The sequence below is a fragment of the Drosophila ananassae genome, chromosome XR (assembly GCF_017639315.1).
Source record: "Drosophila ananassae strain 14024-0371.13 chromosome XR, ASM1763931v2, whole genome shotgun sequence".
Lineage (NCBI taxonomy): Eukaryota > Metazoa > Arthropoda > Insecta > Diptera > Drosophilidae > Drosophila > Drosophila ananassae.
The window spans coordinates 17,143,044-17,170,235 of record NC_057932.1 but is presented as its reverse complement, the minus strand read 5'-3'; the positions used below and the strand labels follow the sequence as shown (position 1 = coordinate 17,170,235).

General features: G+C 36.8%; 2 protein-coding genes and 1 long non-coding RNA gene across 4 annotated transcripts in view; 2 read left to right on the top strand and 1 right to left on the bottom strand.

Moving 5' to 3' along the window:
• Positions 1-1,707: 1,707 nt before the first annotated feature.
• Positions 1,708-3,411, top strand: LOC6505131. Its single transcript, XM_001965379.3, has 2 exons — positions 1,708-1,943; positions 2,499-3,411. Exons 1-2 carry the CDS (start codon positions 1,883-1,885, stop codon positions 3,260-3,262), a joined length of 825 nt encoding a protein of 274 aa, XP_001965415.1. The 5' UTR covers positions 1,708-1,882; the 3' UTR covers positions 3,263-3,411.
• A 2,556-nt stretch (positions 3,412-5,967) lies between these two features.
• LOC26515542 overlaps positions 5,968-27,192 on the top strand; it is a 171,768-nt gene continuing 150,543 nt past the window's right edge. Inside the window, exon 1 of the long non-coding RNA XR_001408376.3 lies at positions 5,968-6,252. This is a non-coding gene — a long non-coding RNA (uncharacterized LOC26515542). The remainder of the gene's footprint in view (positions 6,253-27,192) is intronic.
• On the bottom strand, positions 8,678-14,620 carry LOC6505120 (glycine, alanine and asparagine-rich protein). Of its 2 annotated transcripts, XM_001965380.4 has the most exons (5): positions 14,485-14,617; positions 13,388-13,762; positions 11,965-12,047; positions 11,034-11,835; positions 8,678-9,747 (listed from the first exon to the last, which is right to left on the bottom strand). In XM_001965380.4, exons 2-5 carry the CDS (start codon positions 13,443-13,445, stop codon positions 8,846-8,848), a joined length of 1,845 nt encoding a protein of 614 aa, XP_001965416.2. In that variant the 5' UTR covers positions 13,446-13,762; positions 14,485-14,617; the 3' UTR covers positions 8,678-8,845. The 2 variants fall into 2 exon arrangements, with proteins under 2 accessions (XP_001965416.2, XP_044573372.1); XM_044717437.1 differs by having other exon boundaries at positions 11,034-12,047; positions 14,485-14,620.

Genomic DNA, 27,192 nt, shown 5'->3' with positions numbered 1-27,192 from the left:
CAACAAAAAAATAGTTCTATAATGTCCATATTGTTAAAAATCAATCAACAATTTTATGAGCGCCTTCCTTAATGCCACCTTTTATTTTTAATAAATCATAAAACATAAAATCAATAATCTTTATTTTCCCTCAAAGGAGAACCATTAGCTTTGTTTATAAACAATAATCAATGCCAAACAAAAGATCATCGTTGTGGGTTTGACAAAGAAAGATAAATCGTGGCTTAAAAATTATAAAGCCCCTTTCCACTTTCTGGTATCCAATGGGTTAAGCCTTTAATCTTTAAAGCCAAAAGGAAAAAAACAGAGAACGCTTTGTGAGGACAGAACTGAATAAATTTCGCACTATAAAGTCGATGGTCTTTGATTGATTTAAATGTCGGTTGAATAAAATTGGGAACACATGCCATCTATATATCTTTATATAACCATAAAGTGGTATATATTTGTATATGAACTTTGACATGTTGTGGGGGAAGCACAGTGGAAACTCGCACACTTTCGACATTGACAAATGTCTGGCTGACTTATTGAAAATCTCACTTTTGACCTCAAAAATTTGCTCGAGAAATATCCAAACAACGACCCAAAATGCAAATTTTCAACTAAGATTTTTTTTTATATATATATTTTTGTTGTTTTTGTTGTAGGCCAAAAGCAAATTAGCCCAGAACTAGAAAGGAAAGCTTACATTCTGTTAAGATGAAGTTTGAATGCTCTTTTTGGATTAAAAATATAGTTTATCTAGGGGGTGTTTGGAAAATAAATATCAAAGGATATAGTTGTCTGATTTTTCTCATTTTAACTTATGTATTGCAGTCTATCCAAAGAAGCTGGTATCCAAAATCTCACTTCAATAGCTTCAAAACTGAGAGAACAGGATGGCTTAAAAAAAAATTAACGGACACGCGGACAAACGGACAAGGTTATAGCGACTTCTTATCCTTTTTTGTGACTTACTAACTCTATTTAAATTTTACAAAAAAATAAATTAAAGCAGTATTTCAAATTTCAAGACATTAGCTCATAAACTTACTAGATTATGTAAAAATATATTAACGGACAGACGGACACACGGACAGGCTTACAAAGACTTCTTATCCTTTTTTGTGACTTACTAACTCTATTTAAATTTTACAAATAAAGAAGTGTTTTTAATTTCAGGACAATTGGTCTATAAAAATACTAAATTATTGAAGCTTATATTAACGGACACACGGACAGTCCTTTATCGACTTAAAATCGATATGAAAACTAGAACACCCCCTGAAAGAGCATCAAAAAAACTTTCGTGTGAGATGCAACTGGAAATGGAATTGGAAATTGGTTACCAAGAAAAAAAAATAAGAAAAAAAAGTCAACGTTCTTGGTTTTTGGTTTATGGATGATTTTCTCTACCACTTTTTGGGGTTTGTGACTTTCTGGTTTTCGCCCATTTGAAATTTGTGCATAAATCAGTTGGCGACTGAACTGGCCCAACATTTGCATAGTTTAATAATTTGCCAATCGGCCTGCAGACAGGGTCTCTAAACCATTCTTCTTATATATTTTTCTACTTTTTTTCCATTCCTTCCATTCCTAATCTGTAGCCGTAGCCCCTTTCGAAAATCCAATCTCATTTGGTTTTTGTCTCTCTCGTGTTCTGAGCCCGCTTGCCAATTTCTTTTGTATCATTTTTGTTTTTGTGTAGATTTTTTGTGGTGATTTTTATGTGTCTCTGCCATTCCTCCTGCCATGTATAAAATGTCTTTGCCGGACACTTGTTGAACCATTTAATAGAGTCACTCGTCCAGCGACACACATCAAGCCCCAGGTTGCCTTTGCCCAGGTTCCGGTCTCACAAAGTATCCACAAGTCCTCAGTTCTAAAATCTATAATCATTATGGCAATTAAGTTGGTCGCCCTTTTGGCCATTGGCCTGGCCGTTCTGGCCATTACCGAAGGTGAGTTCGAATCGAGAATCGCCGTAGCCCTATCTCCGGGGCATCCGATTATCTTTTCTTCACTAATCACTTTGCCTTTTTTTTGTTCCCTAATCGTTTTCCTTAATTGTTTTTCTGTTTAATAAATCAAAGGATTTTTTTTAATCAATCATTGAGATAGATCTTTGATTGTTAATCGCTCTTTTGTCAAATTAATCGATTCATTTGTTTAATATCGAAAGATTCAAGATTTTAAAGGCTATTTGTTTAGATTTTTGTTTATCAAGGAATTGATTGAAAAAACTTTATTAAAAATACTTAAAAAAATATTACGAGAGTAAAAAAAATATAACTTAAACTTTAAACAAAAATATCGATAATAAATCGATAAATTTGTTTATAATCGTAAGATATCAAGGAATTGCTTGCAAAATAATTATACAAAATATTTAAAAAATGCTTCAAAAAATATCAGGACACTACAAAAACATATAACTAAAACCCTAATCGAAAACATCGATAATAAATCGATAAATTTGTCTAAAAAAACTCTCTCTCTCTCTCTCTCTTTTAAAGCCCGCCATGTGCCCGGTCACCGTCACCACGGTCACTTCCAGGAGCGCGCCCTCATCGCCAAGCCCCATTCCGGACCCCAGGGACGTGTCTTCCCCGGTGCCGTGGCCATCAAGAAGCTGGTCCTGCTGAAGTTCAAGAAGATCGTGCCCATCTCCCTCATCCTGCTGAAGTCCAGCAACGAAAATGAAGCCGAACTGGTGCCCGTCTACCCCACCGACCAGATCCCCGAGAATGTCCAGTTCATCCCCACTCCAAATGGCATTTCCGGCCACAAGGATGTCCAGGCCATCGCCATTCCCACCGAGCTGCACGACCAGCTGCAGATCAACGGACTCTCCAACCTGGAGAACATCGAGGCCCTCCTGCAGAGCAGCTCCATTTCCGCCGCCGACAACGAGGCTGAGGGCGGTGCTCCAGTTGGAAACAGCATTGCTGTCGCCCAGCCCGAGGATATTGTCCTGGACCAGCCCGAGAACGATGAGGATCAGCTGCTGGATGGTGGAGCTCCCGCTCCCGCTCCCGCTGCTGCCGTCGCCCCTGTCGCTGCCCCCGCCGCTGGACCCGGCCTGCGTCGCCTCTCCGCCGATGAGCTGCTCCGCTCCGGAGTGAGGAACTCCGCTCAGCTCCAGCAGACTAGCGTGGAGGAGATCCCTCTGCTTCTGTACTCAGCCAACGATGGTTCCGTTTCCGTATCCGGCGGATCCGGACGCCGCTTTGTGGCCGCCACGCCCGCCAAGAGGCGTCGCCAGCAATTCTACAACTAAGTCCACTTAGGAATCCTTCTCTTCTCATCCTCTTCACCCTTAAACCCTTTCAACCTACTTATATGGCTGTCACACACGGGCTTCACTGTACACTCTTCCCCTCCTCTCTCGCCCTCTCACGCTATGTATTTATTTTTTTTTTTTTTACTTTAGACTGAACTGAATATAAATTAACGTTATGAGCGAAATGACAAAGGAGACGACATTTGCTTCCGGGTGGGGCTAATGGGGGGTTGCAGTTTCCAAAGCTCACATACACTGGAGAAAGTATTTTTGTCTTTCTGAAATATATATTTTGTATATCTGGGAATCATTTTGAAGGATTTGGAAAGTGTTTTTTAGTTTGAAAACATTTTCAAAAACGTTGAAAATATGCTTTCTTTTGCAAATTTTTTAAATACAATTTTTGTTTTTAAAAATTCGATTTTTCTGAAAGAAAAATAAAACTAGGAAGTTTGAAAAAAGACGCCTTGGAACCAAGAACTCTAATAACATATCCTAAAAATTTTATTTATATTTTTAAACTATAAAAAATCTTTTGAAAAAATGTTTAAAAGTTTGAAAAGATTTTTCTGGAGATGTTTTTAGGATTAATATTGAATTTTTATTAGCTTTTTTAGTTCAAAGTTCAAAAAAGGTTCATAATTTCATAAGAAAATTAAAAAATTATGCCTCTCAGCTTAGAATTCATGACTTCCCTGAAAAAAAAACGGTATAAATTCTGTCAAACTTTTCTCCAAGTGCACTTAGAGTGGGTGTCCTGGTCCTGTTCTTTTTTTTTTTTGGCAGGGTGGTAGGTTAGGGGATAGCCGGCTTATCAGGCGACTGCAGTTATCAGGCCTTTGTGTCCTGGCTTTGTGCCGCTGACGTGACATGTCCTGTCTGTGCCTCAGTCCTTTCTCAGTCTCAGTCTCAGTTCGGGTTTGAGTCTCAGTTTCAGTTTCAGTCTCAGTGGCTGTTTCAGTGCCGTGGCTGTTGCTGTTGCTGTTGCTGTTTCGGTGTCCCCAGGATCCTTTTTGGGTTGTCGTGTGTGGCAGCCTGCCAACAAATTTCCAGCCAACAAACAAAACACATGCCACAAATTTAGCTTAGGCGCAAAAGTCAACGGCACTGGAGTTCCCAAAAGAAAAGTAGCCGCACAACAAAAGCGACCAAAGATGGGGCACGTTAACCTGCCACAGTTTGTGACGAAAGTTGTCTTTTAAATACCCTTTAAATATTTTATATTTTATAAGATTTCGAATAAAATTTGATTCTAAAAGAGTTTACTTAAGGTTTCATTATTAAAATGTTTAATAAATCATAAAAAAATGTCTGGCAGTGAAATTCCAGTGACGAATATCATAAAACATTAAGTTTCTGTGACGAAAGTTGTTGTAAATTTTAAATAATTAGGGATAATAGTTCAGGAAAACCACTATTTTTAATATGTTATTCTATAATTCTATAAAATAATGATTTAGATTATGTTATTATTATAATTTATTATTTCTGTTAATTTTAAAAACCAAGCAACTATTTTTTTTTAATAAGAGTATCTACAACTATATATCTTTTGTAGTACAACTACCTGGACCCCCTTGGATCCCAGACCCCGCACTTTTGCTTTGTCGTGTGTCTTATTTGCCGCAGTTTTGACAGGCCTCCCCCGAGGTGCCACGCCCCCTGTCGCCTTCTGCCTGCCCCCTATACTCCCCTATCTATTTTGTAGATTATGCAAGCTTTTTCGGAATTAGCCAGGCGAAGAACAAACAAACAAAAGGACATTATTCTACATACAGTGGCCATACTACATATTACCACTGCCCCCAAAAACTTTCCTGCTCCAAACTTTTCAACTTTGGCCTATTTATCTATAAAGAAAGTTGACTTTTTCATTTTAGCTTAAGAAAGAGGCTTTTGTTTAGTGATTATCGGTTAGTTTCTGGATTTTTTGAACCATCATTTTGATTTGGATTTATGGTTTATAATTGTTGTTTTAATTACTGAATAAATGGATCTTAAAAGGAGTTTTAATTTAGTTTTAATAAGTTTTTTATAATACTAGAAGATATATTTGAAATACTCGAACTATAGAAATACTAGAATACTAGAAGAACTTTAGAAATACTGCTTAAAAATAATCGAATTGGATTGGGGTTTATGGTTTACAATTTTTGCATTTAATATTGTTTAAATAAATCTAACTGGGAGATGTAATTCAATTTGTATTTTTATTTCAATAATTAAAAAGGATATACTTCGAATACTAGAAGAAATACTTGAAATACTAGAATAACTCTATAAAGACTGCTTGAAAATAATCGGATTGGATTTGGATTTATGGTTTATAATTTAATATTTCTTAAATCGATCTTAAAAGGAGCTATAATTCTATTATTTTATTATTTTTGTGATTATTTTACCGATAAATTGGAAATACTAGAAGAAATACTTGAAATACTAGAATAACTATAAATACTGCTTGAAAATAATCGAATTGGATTTGGATTTATGGTTTTAATTTTCTTATTTATTATTGCTTAAATGTACAAAAAAGGATCTATAATTCTAGTATTTCATTATTTTTGTGATTATTTTCGTGATTAAATAGGAAATACTAGAAGAAATACTTGAAATACTAAAAAACTGCTTGAAAATAGTCGAATCGGAAAACAAGCAGTTTTCCTTCTGCTCTCTCTCCTCTGCTCGGGCCGCCCACTCACTCCATCTGCAGCTTCTCTTCGATCAGTAAGCTGCAATCCTTCGTCCTCGTCAGTTCATCCGTTTGTTTTTCCGTCTTTTTATTTTTAAATATTATTAATTCATTAATCAGTGCTTGAAATCAAGGTGTTTTAAAGTAATTATTTAATATTCTTCTGAAAATAAGTGAAAGTGAGTGATTTTTCCATAAAATTTATGATTAAAATCGGGTTTATACGCGGCGCGTTAAACAAAATGGCCGCAGGAGTCTCAATTCAATATGTAACACCTTTTGTGTCATAAAAAGGGTAAGTTTTTAATAAATATACTATTTAAATCTATAAATTTGTTTTTAAAACAATTTAGATTAAGTTTTATGTTTCAAAATGTGCATTTTTGTATATATTTCTTGTGAAATACGTAATTTCCAATTCCCAAGCCCGAAACGACGCCAAGTTCCGCCATTTTTTACGAAGCGGCACCGAAAAGCGGTGGGAGGCAAGAAAGCATGAAGATCAAGGAGCTGGCAGATTTTCTATCTTTCATTCCACCGCTTTTCGCTACCATTTTTGGCATTTGCGTATTTTGGCTTAGAAAGAGGCATGGAAATGTGCAATTGGAAGAGTACAGTTGCGCGATCAGAACTTGGAGTGATTTTAGACACTTACAGTGGGCATTGCCATTTATTTTTGACAAAACATATTAAAAATATATTAATAAAATATTAAAAATGCATATGAATAGAAAAAATAATAACATAAAGGAGAACAAATAATAAATCTTATTGGAAATTCATTAAAATATAAAACAAAAAGATATATATTTGATATGAAGTATATATACCATATCAGGATAAAAAAATTTGAAATAATTTTAAGGTATAATTTTAATTTTTAGTTAAAAAAAAAAAAATAGAAATAAAATATATTTTTTATAAAAAGGTTTCATAGTAAAAAACACAAGAAATAGTTTGAAAAAAAATTAAATTTTTCTGACCTATATTTTAATATTAAATATTATTTCAAAGTACATAATAAAAAACTCCACATTTAATTTATATTGAAACTTAATTTTATTTTAAAATTTATTAAAAAAAATATCCGTCACAATTTAGTTTCAAATTAAAATATATATATATTTTTTTTTATTTTAAAAAGTCAAGTATTATTTTGTTTTTTTACCCATAGTACGGCGGTGGCACGTAAATGGTGACTTTTTTGTTATCCCCACTGTTGTTATTGTTGTTGTTGTAGAACCGGCCACACGGCGGCGGGCCGTAGTAGGAGTAGGTGCAGACCGTGCAACAGTTGATGGGCGTGGCCACCACCACCACGGGCGTCTTGTTGTTCACCGGATAGCCGGGATAGGCGGGCGGATAGGCGGGAGGCGGGTAAGCCGGCGGCGGGGGAGGACGCGGCAGTGGCCGTGGCGGCAAGTAGGGCGGCCGCCCAGCTGCGCAGCAGGTTTGCGGGGGGAGAGGGGGAGGCGGGGGCGGCGGCGGTACAGGATAGGAAGGATCCACGACATACGTTTCGCAGCAAGTCTGCTTCTGGAAGGCCTCCAGGGTGCAGGGCGAGACGCAGGAGTTGAAGAGGCCACTGATCCAGTCGTAGATCAGCCCAAAGGTCCTGCCCTGACGCTGCGTGACGTCATAGGGCCCAAAGGCATCCACCGAGTTGTTCAGGGCTGCGGCGCCCGCCCCCATAACCTCCTCCCTGGGCGTTTTCCCGCCACTCGTCGTTTCAAAGTCCTCCAAGTGCGAGGATCGATTAAAGTAGACATACTCGAAGTTATCGTTTATCGAAGTCCTTGTCGTTTCGGGGGCGGTGGCCGTGCCGTTTGGGGGGTGTGGCTTCCAGCGCTGCAGTCGCACCTGCTGCTGGGCACGGTGGCGATCTAAGGGTTAAGAGGTTGAGAAACAGGATAAACTGACCACGTTTTACAGGAAGGCTTAAAAGTAGGCAACAAAATTTGTGGTTTGTGACAACGATCAAAATTTGTGGTGTGTGACACTGATAAAAATTTGCGAAGGTAAAACAAAATAAATTCAAATTTATAATTAAAAAGAGTAAAAAAATTGTGCATTTATTAATTAACAAAAAATAAAAATAAAAAAAAAAGTAAAGTTTTTAATGTAAATATTTTGCAAATACTAAAAAAAATGTAAAGCTTTAGTATAAGTATTTTAAAGGTTAACTAATAATCCTTTTTGTTAGAAAGTTAAAATTTTAGTTTTAGGAAATGCTAGAAACAGTTTTAATTGTTTCTTTTTGATTTTTATAAATTTATTATTTTTTTTTAATTTAATGAAAAAAAAAACTCAAAAAATAAAAGAAATATGTATAAAAACATGTTGTTAATTAATAAAAGTTTAAAATTGAAAAAAAATGTTTTATAAAATTCAAAAATTTAGAAATAATTATAACAAAAAAATTAATAAATAAAAATTTTTTTTTTTTATAAAATATAATGAGTAAGTAAATTTTTTTTTAACTGATTACAGAAATTTTAAAGACTTGGAAATTATTAAAAAAAAATATACTATAATCCTAAAAGTTTAAACAAAAATTATTCATACACTTAAAAAAAACACAAAAAAACACAATGAAAAGTTTTAAAAAACATTGAAAATAAAACTTACTTTCTTAAAATGCTTCAAGTTTTTAAAACTTTTCAAAAACACAAAACCTTAAACCTTAATTTTGTGAAACCCGTGCCAAGTTGTAATAATAATTTTTTAAATTAACAAAATGCATTTTATTCTTGTGCTCAAGTGGGTGACATAAAAAAAAATTAGTCGGTAGGAGGTAGGGCGAGTGAGAGGCGGTGGTGGTGGTGGGGGTGATGTGGGGGCTACCTCTTCACTTCTTTTTTTTTTTTTTTTGAGTGTAAAAAAAAAGACTAACGTCCGAAGAAGCCGAAGCCGCCGAAGCCAGGACCAGGACCGTAGGCGTTGCTGTTGGCATTGGCATTACCGCCGCCGCCAAAGTTGCCGAAGCCACCGCCATTGGCGCCGGCACTGGCTCCCGCACCGCCCTGTCCCTGGCCACCAAAGTTGCCGAATCCGTTGCCACCAGCATTGGCATTAGCGTTGGCGTTGGCGGACTGACCATTTTGGGCGGTGGCCGAGGCACTGCTGGAGGCGGAATTCGTCACGAAACCGCCGGGACCCTGCTGGGAGCTGGTCTGGGCGTTCGTTTGGGCGGTGGCGTCGCCCTGGCCGTTGTTGCCCTGGAAGATGCTCTGGCTGTTGGCATCACTGGTGGCGTCCTGCCGATTGCCGTCCCTCACCACCTGCGAGTTGGTGTTGGCCGTGTTCGTTGACGATCCGAACTGGTTGTTGTTCGTCGAGGTGGAGCCACTGTTCGAGGAGTAGGTGTCCTTGTTGCCCTGCTGGGTGTGCTGGGTGTTGGCATTGGCGCTGGAGGCCTGCTGCTGGCCGGGCTTGAAGTTCAGCGACTGGCTCTGCGAGTTCTGGTTGCTCTCATAGCCACCGTTGGCCGTCTGGCCCTGGTGGGTGTTGGTGTTCGCGGAGCTCACCTGTCCACTGCTGCCGTCCTGGGCCAGGTTCGAGCTGATGCTGCTGCTTCCGGTATCGCCGTTTCCGGCATGATTGTTCGTCGAGGCCTGCTGGTTGAAGCCAGGTCCTCCCTGGGCGTGGGCGTTGCCCTGGGCCTGCTGCTGCTGGTTCTTGTTGCCCTTCTTCCTGCCCGGCTGCTGTTGCTGGAAGTTCTCGAAGCCACCGCCGCCGCCGAAGTATTCTGGGCCTTCGGGCTGATATTCAGGTCGTCCAAATTGGGGTCCTAAAAAATTATTTTATATTAATATTTTTTTTTATAATTTTTTTTAATACAGTTTTGTTAAAAATATTATTTAATCGGGAAGTATCGGGTATCATATAGTCGGATGAATTCGACTCATATGTTTTCAATTTTCATATTATTTAAAATTTTTAATAAAAATATTTCTATTTTCTAGATTCCTTTATTTTTTTAAGTGTAAAAAAATTTAAAAAAATATCTATAAATTAAGAAAAACAAGGAGCCCTGGATAGCCTTCCGTCAAGATAAAAAAAATTAAAATAAATTAGAATTAAGACAAGGCGCCATGGACAGCCTTTAGTCAGAGTTCTTTTTATTTTATATTTTTAAACCAAGAAAAGTGTAAGGGGAAATAAAAAATAAATTTAAAAAATATATATACATAAATGAATAAGAAAAGTCGCCCTGGATAGCCTTCTATAAAAATTAAATAAAAATTAAGATAAATTGGAATTAAGACAGGGCTCCCTGGATAGCCTTTAGTCAGAGTTCTTTTTATTTTATATTTTAAATAACATAACAACAAAAATTTAAAATTCTGACAAGGCGCCTTGGATAGCCTTCCGTCAAATTTTTATTTTTTCGTAAAAATGTGTAAGAAAAAATAAAAACAGAAATGAGACAAGGCGCCCTGGATAGCCTACCGTCAGTTTTTGTTTTTTATTTTTTCAAGTGTAAAAAAAGAATGAGAAAAAATTTAAGAAAGTGCAATATAATAAAAATAAAATGTGTCTTGTGAAATAAATTTTAAGGCTTAAGAAAAGGACAAACAGATGTTTTAGAATGATCGTCTTGGTAAGTCTTGATCATTTTTATACAATATTATTTGTTATTAGTATTTTGTAAATATATAATTTGTACCTCCCTTTATATTATATATTATAATATATATATATAATATATAATTTTACCTTCCACTAAAGGGCCTTCTAAGTAAGGGTAATATTTTCATAAAAATAAATAATAATATAAGCCTTTTGAAAGCACTTTTTGAAATAAAAAAAAAACTATGAAAAAATTAAAATTAGTTCTCCTGGAGTTCTAAACCTTTTAGTTGTGTTTTTAAAATTTTTAACTATTTTTAAGCTATTTTTTTTTTAACAAAATATTTTAAACTCTTTTATAATTTTCTCTGAAACTGAAATTTAATATTTTCTCACTGATTATTGTGGTTTAATTTTTTAAAACCTAATATTTTTATCACTTTATAAACTAGGTATTACAAATTTGTATTTAAAATACTAAAAAATACTACATTTAAAACTCACCTCCAAAGCCAGGTACGCCGAAGCCTCCGAAACCGCCAAACTGCCGACGGGGCCTGTCCCAGCCGAGGGGTCCGGGGGCGAAGGGTCCGCCCGGATAGCCAAATGGCACGAACTGTGCCCGCCGCTTGGGCCGCCTGCGGGCACCCGGCTGCTGGCGCACCACCCGCTGGAAGGGACCCCCGAAGCTCTGGCCATTGGTGGCCGCAGTGCCTCCGAAGCCGCCGGTGCTGGCCGAGGTCTGACCCCGGCGGGCCTTGCCGAAAGCATTCGAATTGGAGCGCGTGTCCGTGACGGTGACTCCGCCGTACTGCTGGGTGTTCGTCTGGCTGTTGCTGTTGGATCCCGCCCGGGCACCCTTGCCCTGGGCGTTCACCTGCGCCTGCGACAGGGTGTTCGAGTTCTGGACATTCCTGTCCAGGTCGAGATTGAGGAAGCCCAGACCCAGTCTCAGATCACCATCAGCGCCGCGCTGCAGTCCAAACCCGTTCTGCAGATTCTGGGGCGACAACGAAGCACCCAGGCCGACATTTCCGATCCTAAACTGATCGGCAATGCCCTGGGACACGGCTCCATTGGCATTCGTCCTCGTCCGGGTCAGAGTGTTGCCCAACTGGAGTCCGCCGAGATCGACGTCGCGGGTCTGGGCCTGGCTGTTGGTCACCACGCGGTTGCCGTTCTGTTTGGTCACCGCCCGGGAGTTGGACAGGCCCTGGGTGTACTCCACATTGTTGCCAAAGTCCACCTGCCGCTCGTAGGCGTTCGTGTTGGCCTTGGAGACGGAGCCCTGGCGACGCTGGGGTTGCTGTTGGTAGACCACGGGTTGTCGATAAGCTATGGGTTGCTGGTAAGCCAGTGGTTGCTGATACGCCACAGGTTGCTGCTGGCGATAAGCCACCGCTGGCTGGTATTGGGTTTGGGGTCTGTAGTATACCTGTTGGAGGGGCTGCTGGTAGGGCTGCTGGAAGGGCTGCTGGAACTGCGGCTGGAATCCGAAGCCTCCAAACTGCGCCTCAGCTGCAAATTTTCAAATTAAAATTAGTTAAAAAAATATATAATAATATTTAAATAATAAAAATATGTAACATAATAAAGAAAATTAATAAAATTAATATTAAGGAGTATCTCTTTAACGATGAGATTCATTTTTCTATAACTTTTGGATATAAAACCCTTCTCTAAGCTTGAAATTTTATTAAAATTGATTGAAAAAAAATATTAGAAAAAATTAAAAAATATATATCCCCTTTCTCCCCTTAAGATTTTATGGGAATAGGGCCCTAGAATCTATAGAATTCTTCTATTAGAAGAATCTATAGAATCCTTCTATTCTATTAGAATTCGCATCACTCATACGCCATGTAATCCTTTTCGAAAATAATTATAATATGATAAAATAGATACAATAATAGAAATAATTAAATATAAATATTGCATACAAAATTTAAACAAAAAACTCTTTTAATAAAAATTGTATGAAGAGTAGGTACTTATTACGAACAAGAACTTCAACCAACACTGCGTATGCGTAATGTTTTAAAGAAATTTCTCGTGTATTTTAAATAATTTTTTTTATAGAACCTCGCAAACTTCATGGCTTTTAGGCATCTATCTCTTGTATTTAATTTGTATTTGTTTTCATTTAATGTTTTAGCCAAATTCTTTACTGTTTTGGCACAAAAACTCAAATGAGCGGAAAGTTTTTCGTCTTTAAAATGAGAAATAATAAAAAAAGAACAGAAAAGATTATAGCCTTTTAACAAAACTTGTTTCACACGCGTTGTATTTGGTGTTTGTATTATATCTTTCCTTTATTTGTTATTCTTTTTTAACACTTCTTTTTAAACACACAACACAAAAAAGAAAGAGATAAAAAAAGAGATGGATTTGAGATTAGTTAGATATCCAACAGGTTCTTGTTTATAGAAACGAGTTTATAAAATTTAATTTTTTAACAAACTTTATAAGAAAAATACTAAAAACTTAAAAAACCGATTTAAAATGTAATTTTGAGAAAAAATAATCACTATATGTCCTGTTTTTTCTCAGACTTTTATTCAAAAAGGCTTTCCATAGCCCCTTCTCAATCTGCCCGATGGCTGTCTCCCTCACACTGAACACTTTTCGTCCTGTTTTTGTTGTTTTTTGGTTCCAGAGTTGACAATGCATCGCACGTAGGCGCAAAATCCAGCGATAATTTTGCAATTATTGCTGTAATAACAAAGCCCCAAGCATGTCAATGTGTTGTGCGTGAGTGCGTGTGTGTGTGTATCAGGATGGGGGCGGGGGTATGGTGTACTACGTAGCTGTATCCTGTCATTATACCGTCTATATGGCCGTATTCCAAAAATATTTACCTTGCGGTTGACAAACTGCCAGCCAGCACACAATTAATCCAACAAATGCGTGTCGCATCCTGACTCCTCTCTGCTCCGTGTATTTCCGTGTATTTTCCCGTATTCCGCAATCCGTATTCTGTTCCCGTACAGTCTACCTATCTCTCTCTCTCACTCTCTTACTACACTCTTTCCCTTTCCTTCTCCGGGGCTAATTTTCCGTTGCCGTTGCGAAAACAGCGCACGCAATGAGCGCGTTTTTGGCCGCTGGCCGACTTTTATTGTCTCTCCGGTCGTGTATTTTTGCGGTGTCTCGTTGTTGCTGCTGTTGCTTCTGCTGCTGCTGCTGGTTGCTGCTGCTGCTGCTGCTGCGGTTGTTGTTCCTCCAGTTCTTCTCTATCATGTTACACAGAAAAAAAAATTAGGGGGTCATTTCTGGGATTTTGTCACTCCAAAAAAAAATAGGGCTTTTATTTCACTAGCAGTTGATTTTTTTTTTATTTCTAAGGTTCTATTCTTTCTGGTTTAAACTTATTATTTTTTTATTTTTAATAAATATTTTTTAAATGAATAAATATTTTTGAGACTAAATAGAGTTTATATTAAAAAAAAGGGTAGTTTTTTCTCAACCTATTCTTTAAAACGGTTTTATGACAAAAGAAAAATATGAAAACTTTACTCCAAATATTTATAAAATATAAATTACTTTTTTAATTTGTAAATTTGTAAAAGCATTATTATTTTAAAACATAATAGAATTTTTTGTGTATTTTTTTAAAGACATTTTCCAGAGTATTTTACTTTTTTAAAATTGTCAAAATTAAAATAAAAATGCTAGTCTCTTTCTGATAAAATTTCTTATTTCTTTTAAACAATGAAAATATTAAAAAACTTTTAAGGAGAACTTATTATTTTAATAATATATTTAAATGTCTTGTTATTTCTCTGATTTTTTTTTTTTATATTTTTTAAGTCTAATCAGTAAAGAAATAGAAAACCACTAAGACTTCTTCCACTCCATCTTCCAAACACTTTTAATAACACCATAAAAAAATATATATTTTTAACTAAAAACACTCTAGATGATCACTAAAAACTCTGTTTTTTTCTCCGTGTACCTCTCTTAATGTGAATATATTTTTTTTTGGGATTTTTATTCGCGTTCTGGGAGAGCGGTAACAAAGTTGTTCGGCGTCGGACGTTCCGTGGCGTTCTAAGCCCGCTGCCGGTTTGGTAATCGGGCTTTAAACTAATCAATAATTAACGCCCGACTTGACGTCCAGCCGTCAATACGCCTATTGTTCGATTTGGACAGAGTCGAAACAAATAGACGAGTATATGATCAAAATTCTCGTTTAACTCGTTTCGAATAGGGAATCAACTTTGGCGGATCACTTATCGATGATGGGTTGCCCCTTTTTTTTTTTGGTTTGTTTTTTCCTGTTCCAATCACAAGTTTGAATAGTTAATGTACAAAATTTCTTTTATTTTTGTTTTTATTTTAGAGGTTAGGTCTTTGTTTCTTTCGGGGATTTTTAGCACGGAGAGAAAGGCTTTGGGAAAAAGTCAAATTTGAATTTCAATTTTTAGGGAAAGATTTAAGAAGAGAAAGTCAGGCAGGGGGCTAGAGGCTGGATGCCAGAGGCTTTTTAATTAATTTTGATTTTTATTTTGAAGGATAGGAATTTAATTTGACATTTTTAATCTCCATAGTTGATTATAATTTATAATAATTTTAACAATTATAAACCTTAAACAAATTTTTGGAAATAATAGATTTCATTTTAAAATTTTGATTTTTTTTTTTTTTATATTTTTAAATATGTGTTTACGTCTTTCTTTCTTATCATTTTTATCTTCTATTTTTGAGAAAACTCATATTTTTTTGACTCTAATTTTTATAAACATTATGTTAAAAATAAAAAAACACTGCAAATTACTTATTTTATTTTATTGTTTTTAGAATCAAGTCTTTGAAATATTAAAAAGATAAACAAAAAACTCCCCTGAATAAAATATAAAAAAGTTTAATATCTTAAGTATTACTAACTAAGCAAACATCTATTATTTTTGCTGTTTAATTTTCAACTACAATGATTTTGTCTATATATTATATTATTCTTTTTTTTTCCAACAAAAGTCCCCTAATTGATGCTAATAATTCTGGGTAACTCCCGCCATGCGACCTCAACTCGAGTCTCGAGTGGACATTATTGGGAATCATCTTGGAAGTTTGACTTTTTGATTTCCGTAGATTTCGAGGTGGATCTTTGCTGTGACTCCGTTCAGGGTCAAGATGTGAAGTTCAAGACGCCGGCGTCAATGGACGGGCTGTAGGTCAGTCGGAAATCAAATGGGCGGCATGTGCCCCCCCTCCAAGTCCCGCCTTCTTGAAAAAAAAAAAAAAAATATAAACAGCAACCACATTTGGTCAGCAAACAGAGGATGAAAACCTGTCTTGATTCTCTCTCTATATTGACAAAAGTTTTTAGATCTTTTTTTTTTTGTAGCTCTTCTAAAAAAACCAACAAAAAAAGGGGAAAAAAAGCCCCCATGTGGCATAAAATTAAAAGACAAGCAGGTTCGAACTAATGAACTTGTAGATATTGTATCTCTCGGATAACCAGATGGGTTCCCTTTTGTGAATTAATTGAGTTTCGAAACAAACAAAAAATAAATGCCAGAAATCCCAAATCATTGTCGGGCTAATGATTAGGTGTTTTGTTTACAAATTCTACTCCTTCTTTTTTTTTATATTTATTTTATTTTTAATGTATATGGTACACTGCAAAAAATAGCCATTGAAGGGTAACCGAAAAACAAGGTCAACAAAAAAAACAAATTGGGTCAACAGGGGGGGTTACTATATAAAAAATAAATATAAAAAAAAATATATATACACACGCATAGGAGAAACTTTCGCCAAAAGTGAGAGAAAGAGAGGGGTATAGGGCGAGTAAAAGAGAGAGGTATATAAACTTTAGTTCGATATAAAAAATTGGTTTTTATTGTTATTTCATTTCTAGCGTTTATCGGTCTGGCGGCATCTTTACGCTGACGATTCTGCTGGATGTTCGATGCGCCTTCCACACCCTCCCCCCTTTTTGTATTTTCTGTCTCTTTCTGAGTGATTTCCCTCCCCCCCTACACTCTCGCCGCTTTTATGGCTCCTGCCCTGCCTTGAACGCGTGAAATGGAGTAGAAAAATTGTTTTTCTATCAAAGGCAAAATATCGCAGCAAACTCTCAACCATTACACCCACTTCCCCATCGTCCCCCCTTCTCTGACCCTGCTAGTTACAAATTTGTTTTTTTTTTTTCTGCTATTTTTTCTATCAATTTTATGCCCACAACTTTTCTGGACAAGCGGCTTTAACTTTTTTTTCTATATTTTTTTTTTCTGGTGGCTCTTTTGGGTAAAAATTTGTGTGCTGGTGGCCCACTTGTCCTCCAAAAACGCAACTGTCTGACTTTGATTTGTGCTGCTAATTGGAGTTTCATTTGCTTAAGGGGAGGGTGAAGGGTGGGCAGGGAGAAGGCCAGGCCAGGGCGGGGTCTAAGGATATATATCTGCAGGAGGTGAGCGGAAAACTTCTCAAACTAGTTTATTTGATTTTGAGTTTGCTGTTCCAGAGCAAGTTCAGTTTAATTACATTCCGATTTTGAAGCCATAAAGTACAGGAATTTCGGCAAGTGAATATTTAGTTTCGAAGTGAAATAATAATAGAGAGTTACTAGGGAGTAGAAGGGAGTAAATTTAATAGATTAGATTGTATTAGTAAACTATGAGTTTATAAGATATAATATAATATTAGGCATACGGGATAGGATAAGCTACAAATCTAATAAGGTAAGTTAGGGTTTTATTTTCCAGAGATCCATAGATTCCATTGAAAAGAGATCTATTAATAAAATAATATTTTATAAGATATAATATAAGTTGTAATATATTTTTTATAGGTAGATTGCCATCGGTATATGATCTATAAATAATATTAATAATTAATTAAAAGATCTATCAATAAAATATATTATTTCTTAGGTACAAAAAATATAAACATTTTTTCTGTAATAAATTACATAAAAAGGAAACCAAAATATTCAATATTTAAGAACTTGAAATATTTAATCTAAAATAAGGAATACTTATGAGTCTTCTAAGGGCATTTAATTGAAGAAGAACCCAGACTCATAAATGGAAAAATGTATAATTTATTTCCATTTAAATTTAACATTATCATTTAACTGTATTCCATTTAAACATTAAAGCAATTTAAAAACTTACAACTTATAGAATTTAAAACCTCTTAAGAAAAAAAACCTCTGAAGCCTCTAGAACTTCTTAACCCAAATAGTAATAGCTAGTAGTTTCCTACTTTTCCCCCAAAAGCCTTTAAAATTGTATATATTTTTATTTGGAAATCCCCTTGAATTACTTTTGCAAATTTTCGCTTTGGCGAAAAAATGATATTCAACGGGATGATGAGCATTTTATGATAATTTGTTTTGACAAATTTTTTAAGTTGCAACCGTATTTGGCCCGAAAAAGTTTCTTCTGCACTTGTGTGCTGTGCTGTCTGGCATTCGCACAGATACAGATACAAATACAGATACAGATACACTGGCAGTTGCAGATGCAGATGCGGATGCAGATACATTGTGCATTCAGTGAGCCATATGTTTGTCTAGGGTTGTCTAGGGTTGCCACACTCACACACACACACTGAAATACTGTTTCCACACATATGTTTCCTTTCGGTTGAGTTTCTTCTTGTTCTTTGGGAAAGGAGCTTCTTGGTTTGCGTTTTGTTTTCAGTTTTCAGTTTTCAGTTTACTTTTGCCGCGTCTGCATTGCGTCTTTTGTTATTATTACATTTTCATAAATGCAAAAGATACAGATACATATAGAGCACATACTGCCAGATACAAGATACGCACACACACACACACACACACTCGTTGATAAATTTTGTAAAGTTTTGTCTGCCATGCGGCTCGTTAGCTGCCACTGTCTCTTTGCCAGTCTTTGCCACAAAACTCACATCACTGTTTTTTTTTTTCCATCCATGATGTGGCTTCACTGTACCACCCCCTTAACCCCTTTCCGGCCCCCCTCCCTTTTTATACGCATGAAAAATTGCTTCCAACTGCAACACTGAAATAAGATATTTCAATTTTGTATTGTAATTTCAGAACTTAAAATGTAATTTTTGAAGACATAAGGGAGTCCATTGTGTGTAACCTTTCACTACCACCCCCCTTCAGTACCCCCATCCCCCTCCTCTACGGCACTGTCTACTGGCTTTTTGCCTTTCAACTTTGGTCGCCGGATCCTCTAACTTCTTCCGAAAGTGAACCCTTGTGCCGGAATTGTGTCTGCCGGATAGATGGTTCAATATAATACTCTCTCCCCTTCCCTCCCCCCCACTATATATTATATAGGGTGGACTTTCTTAACTCTCTATCCTCCCCCCACACTCCCCCCCACCCATTTGTTGCTTCTCTTCTTTGGAAAATTATGCAAACAGCCCGAAAAAAAAAAAACGGGGAAAAAAAAATAGAAAGAAAGACAAGAATAAGATGTCCTCCTGTTCCTTCAGCCCTGTAATGAAGTAGAGCCACTGCACCACCCTAAAAAAGGAAACCCACTCACCTCTCACCCACCTGGCCGGGGAGAGGGTTCATGGGCCCAATACCCTGGAATCGGTGGCCTTAGTCCCCCAGAGCTTCTAATTGAAAGCAAATAGAATGCAAATGCAATGCCAGTTTTGTTTCTTGAACGGCTCTCTCTTTATTTGTTTTTGTGTTTATAATAAACTATTTATTTAGTGAGGGAGATTTAATCTGGAGAGATAAAGCAAATAAAGTTAAGAGATTAAGTGATATAGGTGATGTGTGGGGGAGTTGTTTTAAGTTGATTAAAAAGACCTTTCAGATTGACCTTTTATGAAATTATTTGAAGTCAGTAGGGGTTTTCATAGTGATTCTATTTTTTGTTTAAATAAAAATATTTATTACAGTTTAATTTATTAATTTATAATCAATTTTAAATGATATTTCTAGACATAATTTTTATACTTTGGTATAAAAGTGTCTTGTTTTTCCTCTCCCGAATAAAGAAAAGAGAAGTATTGGGTATCTTATAGTCGAAAATTATACATATTACTATATTATTTAAATATTATTATTTATGTATTTTTTTATTGTTTTTTTTATATACTGTACATTTAATTAAGTATTTATTTAAGTATTTTTGATAAATTAAATATTAAAATTAAATCTTTAAAATCTTAAATCTAAAGCACTTAAATCTTTATGTAATACTGACTCTTTTTTTGATTAAATAAAAATAGTTTTTAAGTCAAAATAAATAAAGTAAAAAGTCTCCTTAACAAAAGAACTCCAAAAATAAAAAGTAAAGAGTAATTTTGGAGTCTTTTCGCTTTATTTTTAACAACTGTCACATTTTAACTATTTTATGTGTGTGAGGGGAGGGCAGGGGGCCAAGTGTAACTCATAAGGGAGATGGTGCATTTTTGGGGTTGCCGCCTTAGGGTTGCCTCGGCGGAAGGCTCAAGTTTGTGGCAGCGCTTAAGAACTTAACACACAATGCCGAAATGTGCAAGCAACAGAAAATTAAGAAAGGGGCATGGAGGGATGGCTCTTTCTTTGGAGAGAAACTTGCCACGCCTCCCTTGCCCCCCACCCCCCGGGGCATAGCACACGCCAAAGTTTCTACCCCCCCTTCCTCATCCCCTTCTCAGAACCACCAAAGTGACAAAGCTGGAAACGTCGTGTGTTGTAGGAAATGAGCCAAATTATGGCAAATTGTTGGCAAAAGTATTTAAAATGAGTTTATTTTCGAAATAAAAACTTCTGGTTTCGAACTTGTGGGAGTTTTGTGTGTGAGCTCTTCTCTCCGCCGCTAGATGGCGCCTCGCCATGACGACAAACGACAATAATAATCACTATGATGATGATGATGATGAGCGAACTCGCATGAGACAATTAAAATGCCATTAGACAGGCAACTGCATAAATAAGTGAGCAAAGTGAATCACTCCGGGCTCCGGGCAATCCAGGCAAGCCAGGCAGGCCAGGCGGGCCATGCCAGACCGCGCTTTTCGACTCCAATTCAGTTTTGAGCCAAATTAATGGCCATCGGAGCGTGGAAGCTGTCACAAAAATTGCTGCCAATTCGACGGCATCATTCCCAATTCCGAATAAAGTGCAAATGACAGCCGATCGGGGAGGGAGTCCCACAAAAATAAAAATAAACACGTTTCGGTAGAAAGCCAAGCGCGACACGACTTTAAGATGGGGTTTTAAAGGCTTTCGGGGAAAGGAGCCTATATCTTGGCCGTTTTCCACCCGATTCTTGCGGGGAATACCTTAAAAGATTCGTGGATCGATACTCCACAGATCTGCATCAAAATCTGGGAAGGTAAAATTGTTTACATTTTTTTCAAAAATTTCTGGGGACTCCCCTTCAAAATCGAAAAATGCATTGGAGACCCCATATGACCCCGTTGGAAGGCCGTATCTTTCTCAATTTTTATCGGATTCTTGCGGGGAATACCTTAAAAGATTTGTGGATCGATTCTTCAGAGATCTGCATCAAAATCTGGGAAGGTAAAATTTTTTACATTTTTTTCAAAAATTTCTGGGGACTCCCCTTCAAAATCGAAAAATGCATTGGAGACCCCATATGACCCCGTTGGAAGGCCGTATCTTTCTCAATTTTTATCGGATTCTTGCGGGGAATACCTTAAAAGATTCGTGGATCGATTCTCCACAGATCTGCATGAAAATTTGAGAAGGTCAAATTTTTAAAATTTTTTTCCAAAATTTCTGGGGACTCCCCTTCAAAATCGAAAAATGCATGGGAGGCCCCATTTGACCCTGTTGGAAGGCTGTATCTTTCTCAATTTGTATCGGATTCTTTCGGGGAATACCTTAAAAGATTTGTGGATCGATTCTTCAGAGATCTGCATCAAAACCTGGGAAGGTAAAATTTTTTACATTTTTTTCAAAAATTTCTGGGGACTCCCCTTCAAAATCGAAAAATGCATTGGAGACCCCATATGACCCCGTTGGAAGGCTGTATCTTTCTCAATTTTTATCGGATTCTTGCGGGGAATACCTTAAAAGATTCGTGGATCAATTCTCCACAGATCTGCATGAAAATTTGAGAAGGTAAAATTTTTAAAATTTTTTTCCAAAATTTCTGGCGACTCCCCTTCAAAATCGAAAAATGCATTGGAGACCCCATATGACCCCGTTGGAAGGCTGTATCTTTCTCAATTTTTATCGGATTCTTGCGGGGAATACCTTAAAAGATTCGTGGATCAATTCTCCACAGATCTGCATGAAAATTTGAGAAGGTAAAATTTTTAAAATTTTTTTCCAAAATTTCTGGGGACTCCCCTTCAAAATCGAAAAATGCATTGGAGACCCCATATGACCCCGTTGGAAGGCCGTATCTTTCTCAATTTTTATCGGATTTTTGCGGGGAATACCTTAAAAGATTTGTGGATCGATTCTTCGTAGATCTGCATCAAAATCTGGAAAAGTAAAATTTTTTAATATTTTTTCAAAAATTTCTGAGGTCCCCTTCTGGGGGTCCCCCTTCTGCTTGAACAATTTAAATATTTTCTTCAATAATTTTAAATAAATGCTATTGAAATCGCTTTAAAAATAATTGTACTGCCGCAAACTATGTTGGAATAAAAGACCGCACACCATAAGCCAGAAACAACTCGTTGACAAGCCACTCACACCCCGGCGGACTCCCAATCCATGTCCTGCATGTCCTTTATGTGTTTCTATAGATAGGAGGAGCCAGGACAGCACACAGCACACAATTATGAGTTGTCTTGGCTGTCTGGAGGAACTGGCGACCTTATCTGTGGAACAAAAATGCTGAAAACATAACAACAAAATGTAAATCCTTTCAATTGAAATGTAACATTCCAGTGGAGGGGATGGTGAGGGGGTGGAGGGCGAAGGGCGGCAGGACATGCAAAGGTGAGGGAGGGAAGTGGCTCGTCAGCAGCTTCTCCTTGCTGGGCTGGCTGTTAAGTTATTGTTGCTGGTGGGAACTGGCTTAGCGACTCGACTTTGTCTTTTTGGCAGCTCCCCCCCCTCTCGGGTCTCTCCTCTAGAGCCACCCCCCTCTATGGTTTCCCCCCCGACCACTCAGTTTTTGGCCAAGCCATGGGTTTTAAGGATAGTCGTTGGTTTGTCGTCCTTTGTTGAGTGATGGCACTGAGAGAAAAAAAGGGGGTTTCAATTTATATTTTTGTAATTTAATATTTTAGACTATTAATTTTAATATTAATTAATTATATATATTTTATATAAATATTTTAATATTTAAACCTTATTTTTCTCTGTGTTCTTTCTGCATATTTTCTATTTGTGTGTGTCTTAGTTGGAACCCCCCCTCAAACTGTGTGTGTGTGTGTGTCAACTGGCTTAAAGTTGTGCGTGGATTTGTTTGCTAATTCCATGGCAAGGCATTAGCATAAAATTGTTCACATAGAACGCCACTTCTCGGATTCTCCCAGCCAGCCTCCCTTTTTTCACTTTTCATTCTCCACCGCCATTTCCTCCTCTTCCCCTATTCGTTTCTCTATTTTCCCCTCCCGTCCGTTCGCACTTCTTCCTCATGGTCTGGCGCCTGGGCCCTCAATTCTCTGTTTGCCAAATCTCATTTTCAGCTAATCAACAGGTGTAGTACATAGCAGGTCCACCCTAGAAAGGAAGAGAAAAAAAAAAATAAATAAAAACAAATAATAAAATAAATAAAGAAACAAAAAAGAAAACGACAAACAAAGAAATTGCCAAGCAAATAAAAATAAGAGAGAAGAAGCCTAGAAATTTGGGTTAAAAAAAGACAAACAAATAAAAAAATACATAAAAAAGTTAAATACTTAAAAAAGTTACTACCTTTAAGAGTTACCTTTAGAAAATCTCTTACTTACAAAATCAATTTCTAAATCTAATTTTAAATAGAAAATAAAAGTTATTTGGAGTTGTAGTTTTTAAATTAAATATAAATCTCTTATTTAATATTATTTGTATATTTTTTAAACAATTTCTATAGCTTTCTATTAATTATTTTAAGACATAAATATTAGATATTAAAAATATATATTATAAATATAAATGTTAATAGAAACTATGAGTTCATTTCTAATAAAAATTATATAAAATCATTAAAGTGAGAGCCCTCCAGGAATAAAAAATAAATAAATAGATACACATCGTATATAATGGGCAACCTCAGATGTATGGTGTCAGAAGAATGAAAGTTGCTGGCCAAGAGCCGTCTCATCATAATCCTTGCGTTTCAGTTATCCTGGCTCATGGCTCCTGGCTCCTGGATGGATTTCTTCGCACCCGGCCATAATGCTGAATCAACAGAGCTGTCAGTCTGGACAGTCCTTGGAGCCATTTTGGCGAGTGTTTGCCTGAGCCTAGCGATTGCGTCTTTGTCTTCCTTTATCATTCCCCCCTCCCCCCCCCCCCCCCCCCCCCCCCCCCCCCCCCCCCTTACTCATCCGCCCCTCGTCCTTGTTCTCGAGTCCTGTTTCTGTTCCCCAGTCCTTGCCAGGCAACAAAAACTCAGCGTGAGATAGTTAATTTCTTTTCACTTCAGCAACAAGAATATCATCTACACAGCCCCCTTTCGGCACTTTCACCGACACCCTCTTACCTCTTACCTCCTACCATCTACCATCTACCCCCCCCTCTTCCCTGGCACCCCTGGTTTTTAGCCCACTTTCGTTTGGCCCTTAGCTGCTTACCACTTTTGGCTCATTTATTTTCAGTTTGACGCCTGAGCGCTGCTTATTTGCACAACAATACACCGTAGATAGAGTGGCGGAGAGCCAAGTGGGAAGTGCACTGAGAGAAATGGTTCAAAATATTTTTTAAATATTTTTTTGGGACTATGTTTTATGAGAGTAGTTTTTACAGATTTTTTTAAGCGTTTTAATTTCATTTTTAAGAGGATTTTAAGAGGTTTGAAAGTTTTTAGTTAAAAAAAAAAATTATAAATAAATAAATAAATACAAAAAAAAATATGAAACAAATATAAAAAAAAATATATGTATAAAAAAAAAAATAAAAAACCAAATAAAATAAAAATGTTTTCGTAAAAAATTTGCAGACTTATTACCTTTAAAAGTAGACCCAAAATTTAACTCCCTGTTACTGAAACCCCCAAAATTTTTCTCCCAGTGCTTGAAGAGTGGGTGGGTGGGAGGTGGGCAGGCAGAGCCCTGGAAAAGTGGGGCCTCGAAGTAGCCGCTGTCAAACTTATCAAATGGCGACGCGAAGTAGAAAGAAAAGATTGCACAAATGACGACAAGCCAGGGGTTGTGGCCCGCAAAGGGGTGGCTTGTTAAAAGAGGGGGTGGTGCTCCGACAGGCAGTTGACAATTGCGAGAAAATAAAGAAGATCCGTGGCAGTAGAGCCGGAGCCATAGCCATAGCCATAGTCATAGCCGGAGAAGTAACAGCGAGCGATTGTCACAAAGCAAAATTAAAAACGCAAAAACAAAGGGAAAATAAAAGCTACAGGGGGGCAGGGAGGGACTGAAATGTAGAGCAAGTGGCTGGCAAAGTTTTATGGCAACACCGCTACTGCTACTGCTACTGCTTGTGCCGCCAAAAAGGAGGCCTCGTCCTCATCCTCATCCTGTCCAGCTTGCAAAATTGTCACCCGTTTTCTGTCACGGCTGCAAAATGTTTCAATTTGCCATTTTATCCCAGCGACAATTGTTGTTTTGTTCGGGATGGTTTTTTTTTTTTTTTTTTTTTTGGGCTGGGCTTTTGCGGGTTGCGGGTGGTAGGTGGTAGGTGGTAGCTTGGCTGAAAGACTGTATCTTTCGGTTTCCTCGGCCTGACATATTTTAATTAAATTGTTTGCCGAGCTGAGCGCCAACGCCTTGCTCCTCTTTCGCTATTCGCCGCCCCCCCAAAGATCCACGAAAATCATCAGCAGTTTATGTTTATGAGAGGGATTTATCTTTTTTTTGTTTTTTTTTTTCCGCGAGCTTTTTCGGCCGGGAATGGAAGTCGGTTATGAAGTCGTAAGAAATGTGCCAATAAAATAAGATAAATTGGATACCATTTCTCCACTGGGTTTGGGGGAAGAGAGACCTCTGGATAGGCTTATGTGGGAGGAGATGAATGTTTTGGCGGAAGGAGTGGGTTTTTTTTTTGAGTTATCAGGGCTAGTTTGTCAGGAAGTCAAGGGGTTTTTAGCGATGAAGGGGTTGGGGGGCTTAAATACTAATTTTTATATTAATTAAAATTATAATATTCATTTTTAAGCAACTATATGGTATAGAAAAGGATCTAAATTATAATATTTTATGTGTTTTTTGTTAAAATAAAATATTTCCAATTAAAATACCTTAGAAGATAAATTCTTTCTTAGATTTTATTTTTTAAAATAATATAAACGAAAATATTAAAGGCTTCTGTTTATAAAATACATAATTATTTCTTTAAAAATCAAAGACAAAGTAAAAAAAATAAAAGAAAGAGAAGAAGTTCAGATTATTGAAGTAACTATCGATGTTCTTCATAAAAAGTATATATTCCAAAAAAAAATCGATCATAAAATATATCTATCTATTTATCTATTATAGAATCTATCTAACTATTATATACATTATTTTTAATATTAAAATGAAAACTACTTAATACATAATTTCTTTCCCCAACTTATGTACAAGATATATAAGATATCCCCCCATATATCACATCATAGCCCTTAGTTTTCTCGGCGAATTTCCTAACTTTCCCTTACATCTCTCCATTGTTCCGTTCTGTGTGCCGTACAGTCTGCGCCATTGTTATCATTTTATCCGCTTAGTCCCTCTTCCCCATCCTCATTTATTCCCCTTTATCACCTCTGCCACTTCTACCACTTCCTCCTCTTGTTAGCCATTCCATTTTACAGTTTTTCGCGGACATTTTGAAAAGCTAAAGGATAGCACCTTTTCCCGCGCAATTCCATCTCTCATATTCTCCATTGTTTAAAAAAGGCACTGAGAGAAAAATTAGGTCTTTAATTTTTGAAGAAATATTAACAAAAAATAATCTAAAAATATTTAGAGAGTTACTACTTAATTATATATATTATTTTGCATTTAATTTCAAGATTTTAGAGACTAAGAATGTTCCATCTTTTATTAAAATATTTTTTTTTTTAAGCCTAAAAAAATGTTGTAAAAATAATTTGTCTCAGTGCACAAGCAAGTGTAAAGATCAATGAGATAAAATATATTTTATTATGCACACAGCAAACCAGGCAACCCAATTCATTGCCCAAAAACCAACTGCCCCTGGGCCAAATATTTTGAGAATTATGCTTCTGGGTGGGTGGGGAGCTGGTTGTTGAGGTTGCTGTTGGGGATTTAGGTGCCCAGAAAGCCACGGCACTCTCGATATTAATTATGCACTCGCATTCAGTGCTAAATTCGCACTATTCAAACATTCTGCCGCTTGCCACATGCCACTTGCCACTTGCCACTTTTCGGCAAACGGACAATTAAAAGGCCAAAACGCTGCAAAATTTCTAGTTTATGGGATGAGGGGAGGTTAGAAAAAGCGGGGGAGCACCTATTAAAATTGTTGGCTTTTATGATTATTTGGAATAAGGGGGGTGTTATTTGAAAGTGTAATAAACAGTTCCAAAATTCCATCGATTGGTTTGGGGAATTTTTTTTTTGATTTTTCATCCACAAGTCATGCCTACTTTTGGGGGCAGGTGTTTATGACAATTATAGAAAATTTATTAAAATTGTA

Coding starts and splice junctions, on each gene's coding strand:
- LOC6505131 (XM_001965379.3), top strand. CDS start 1,883: ATGGCAATTAAGTTGGTCGCCCTTTTGGCCATTGGCCTGGCCGTTCTG. Junction 1,944..2,498: donor CGTTCTGGCCATTACCGAAG/GTGAGTTCGAAT, acceptor TCTCTTTTAAAG/CCCGCCATGTGCCCGGTCAC.
- LOC6505120 (XM_044717437.1), bottom strand. CDS start 13,445: ATGCGACACGCATTTGTTGGATTAATTGTGTGCTGGCTGGCAGTTTGT. Junction 12,048..13,387: donor GGCAGTTTGTCAACCGCAAG/GTAAATATTTTT, acceptor GAAAATTTGCAG/CTGAGGCGCAGTTTGGAGGC. Junction 9,748..11,033: donor CGGCGTACCTGGCTTTGGAG/GTGAGTTTTAAA, acceptor ATAATTTTTTAG/GACCCCAATTTGGACGACCT.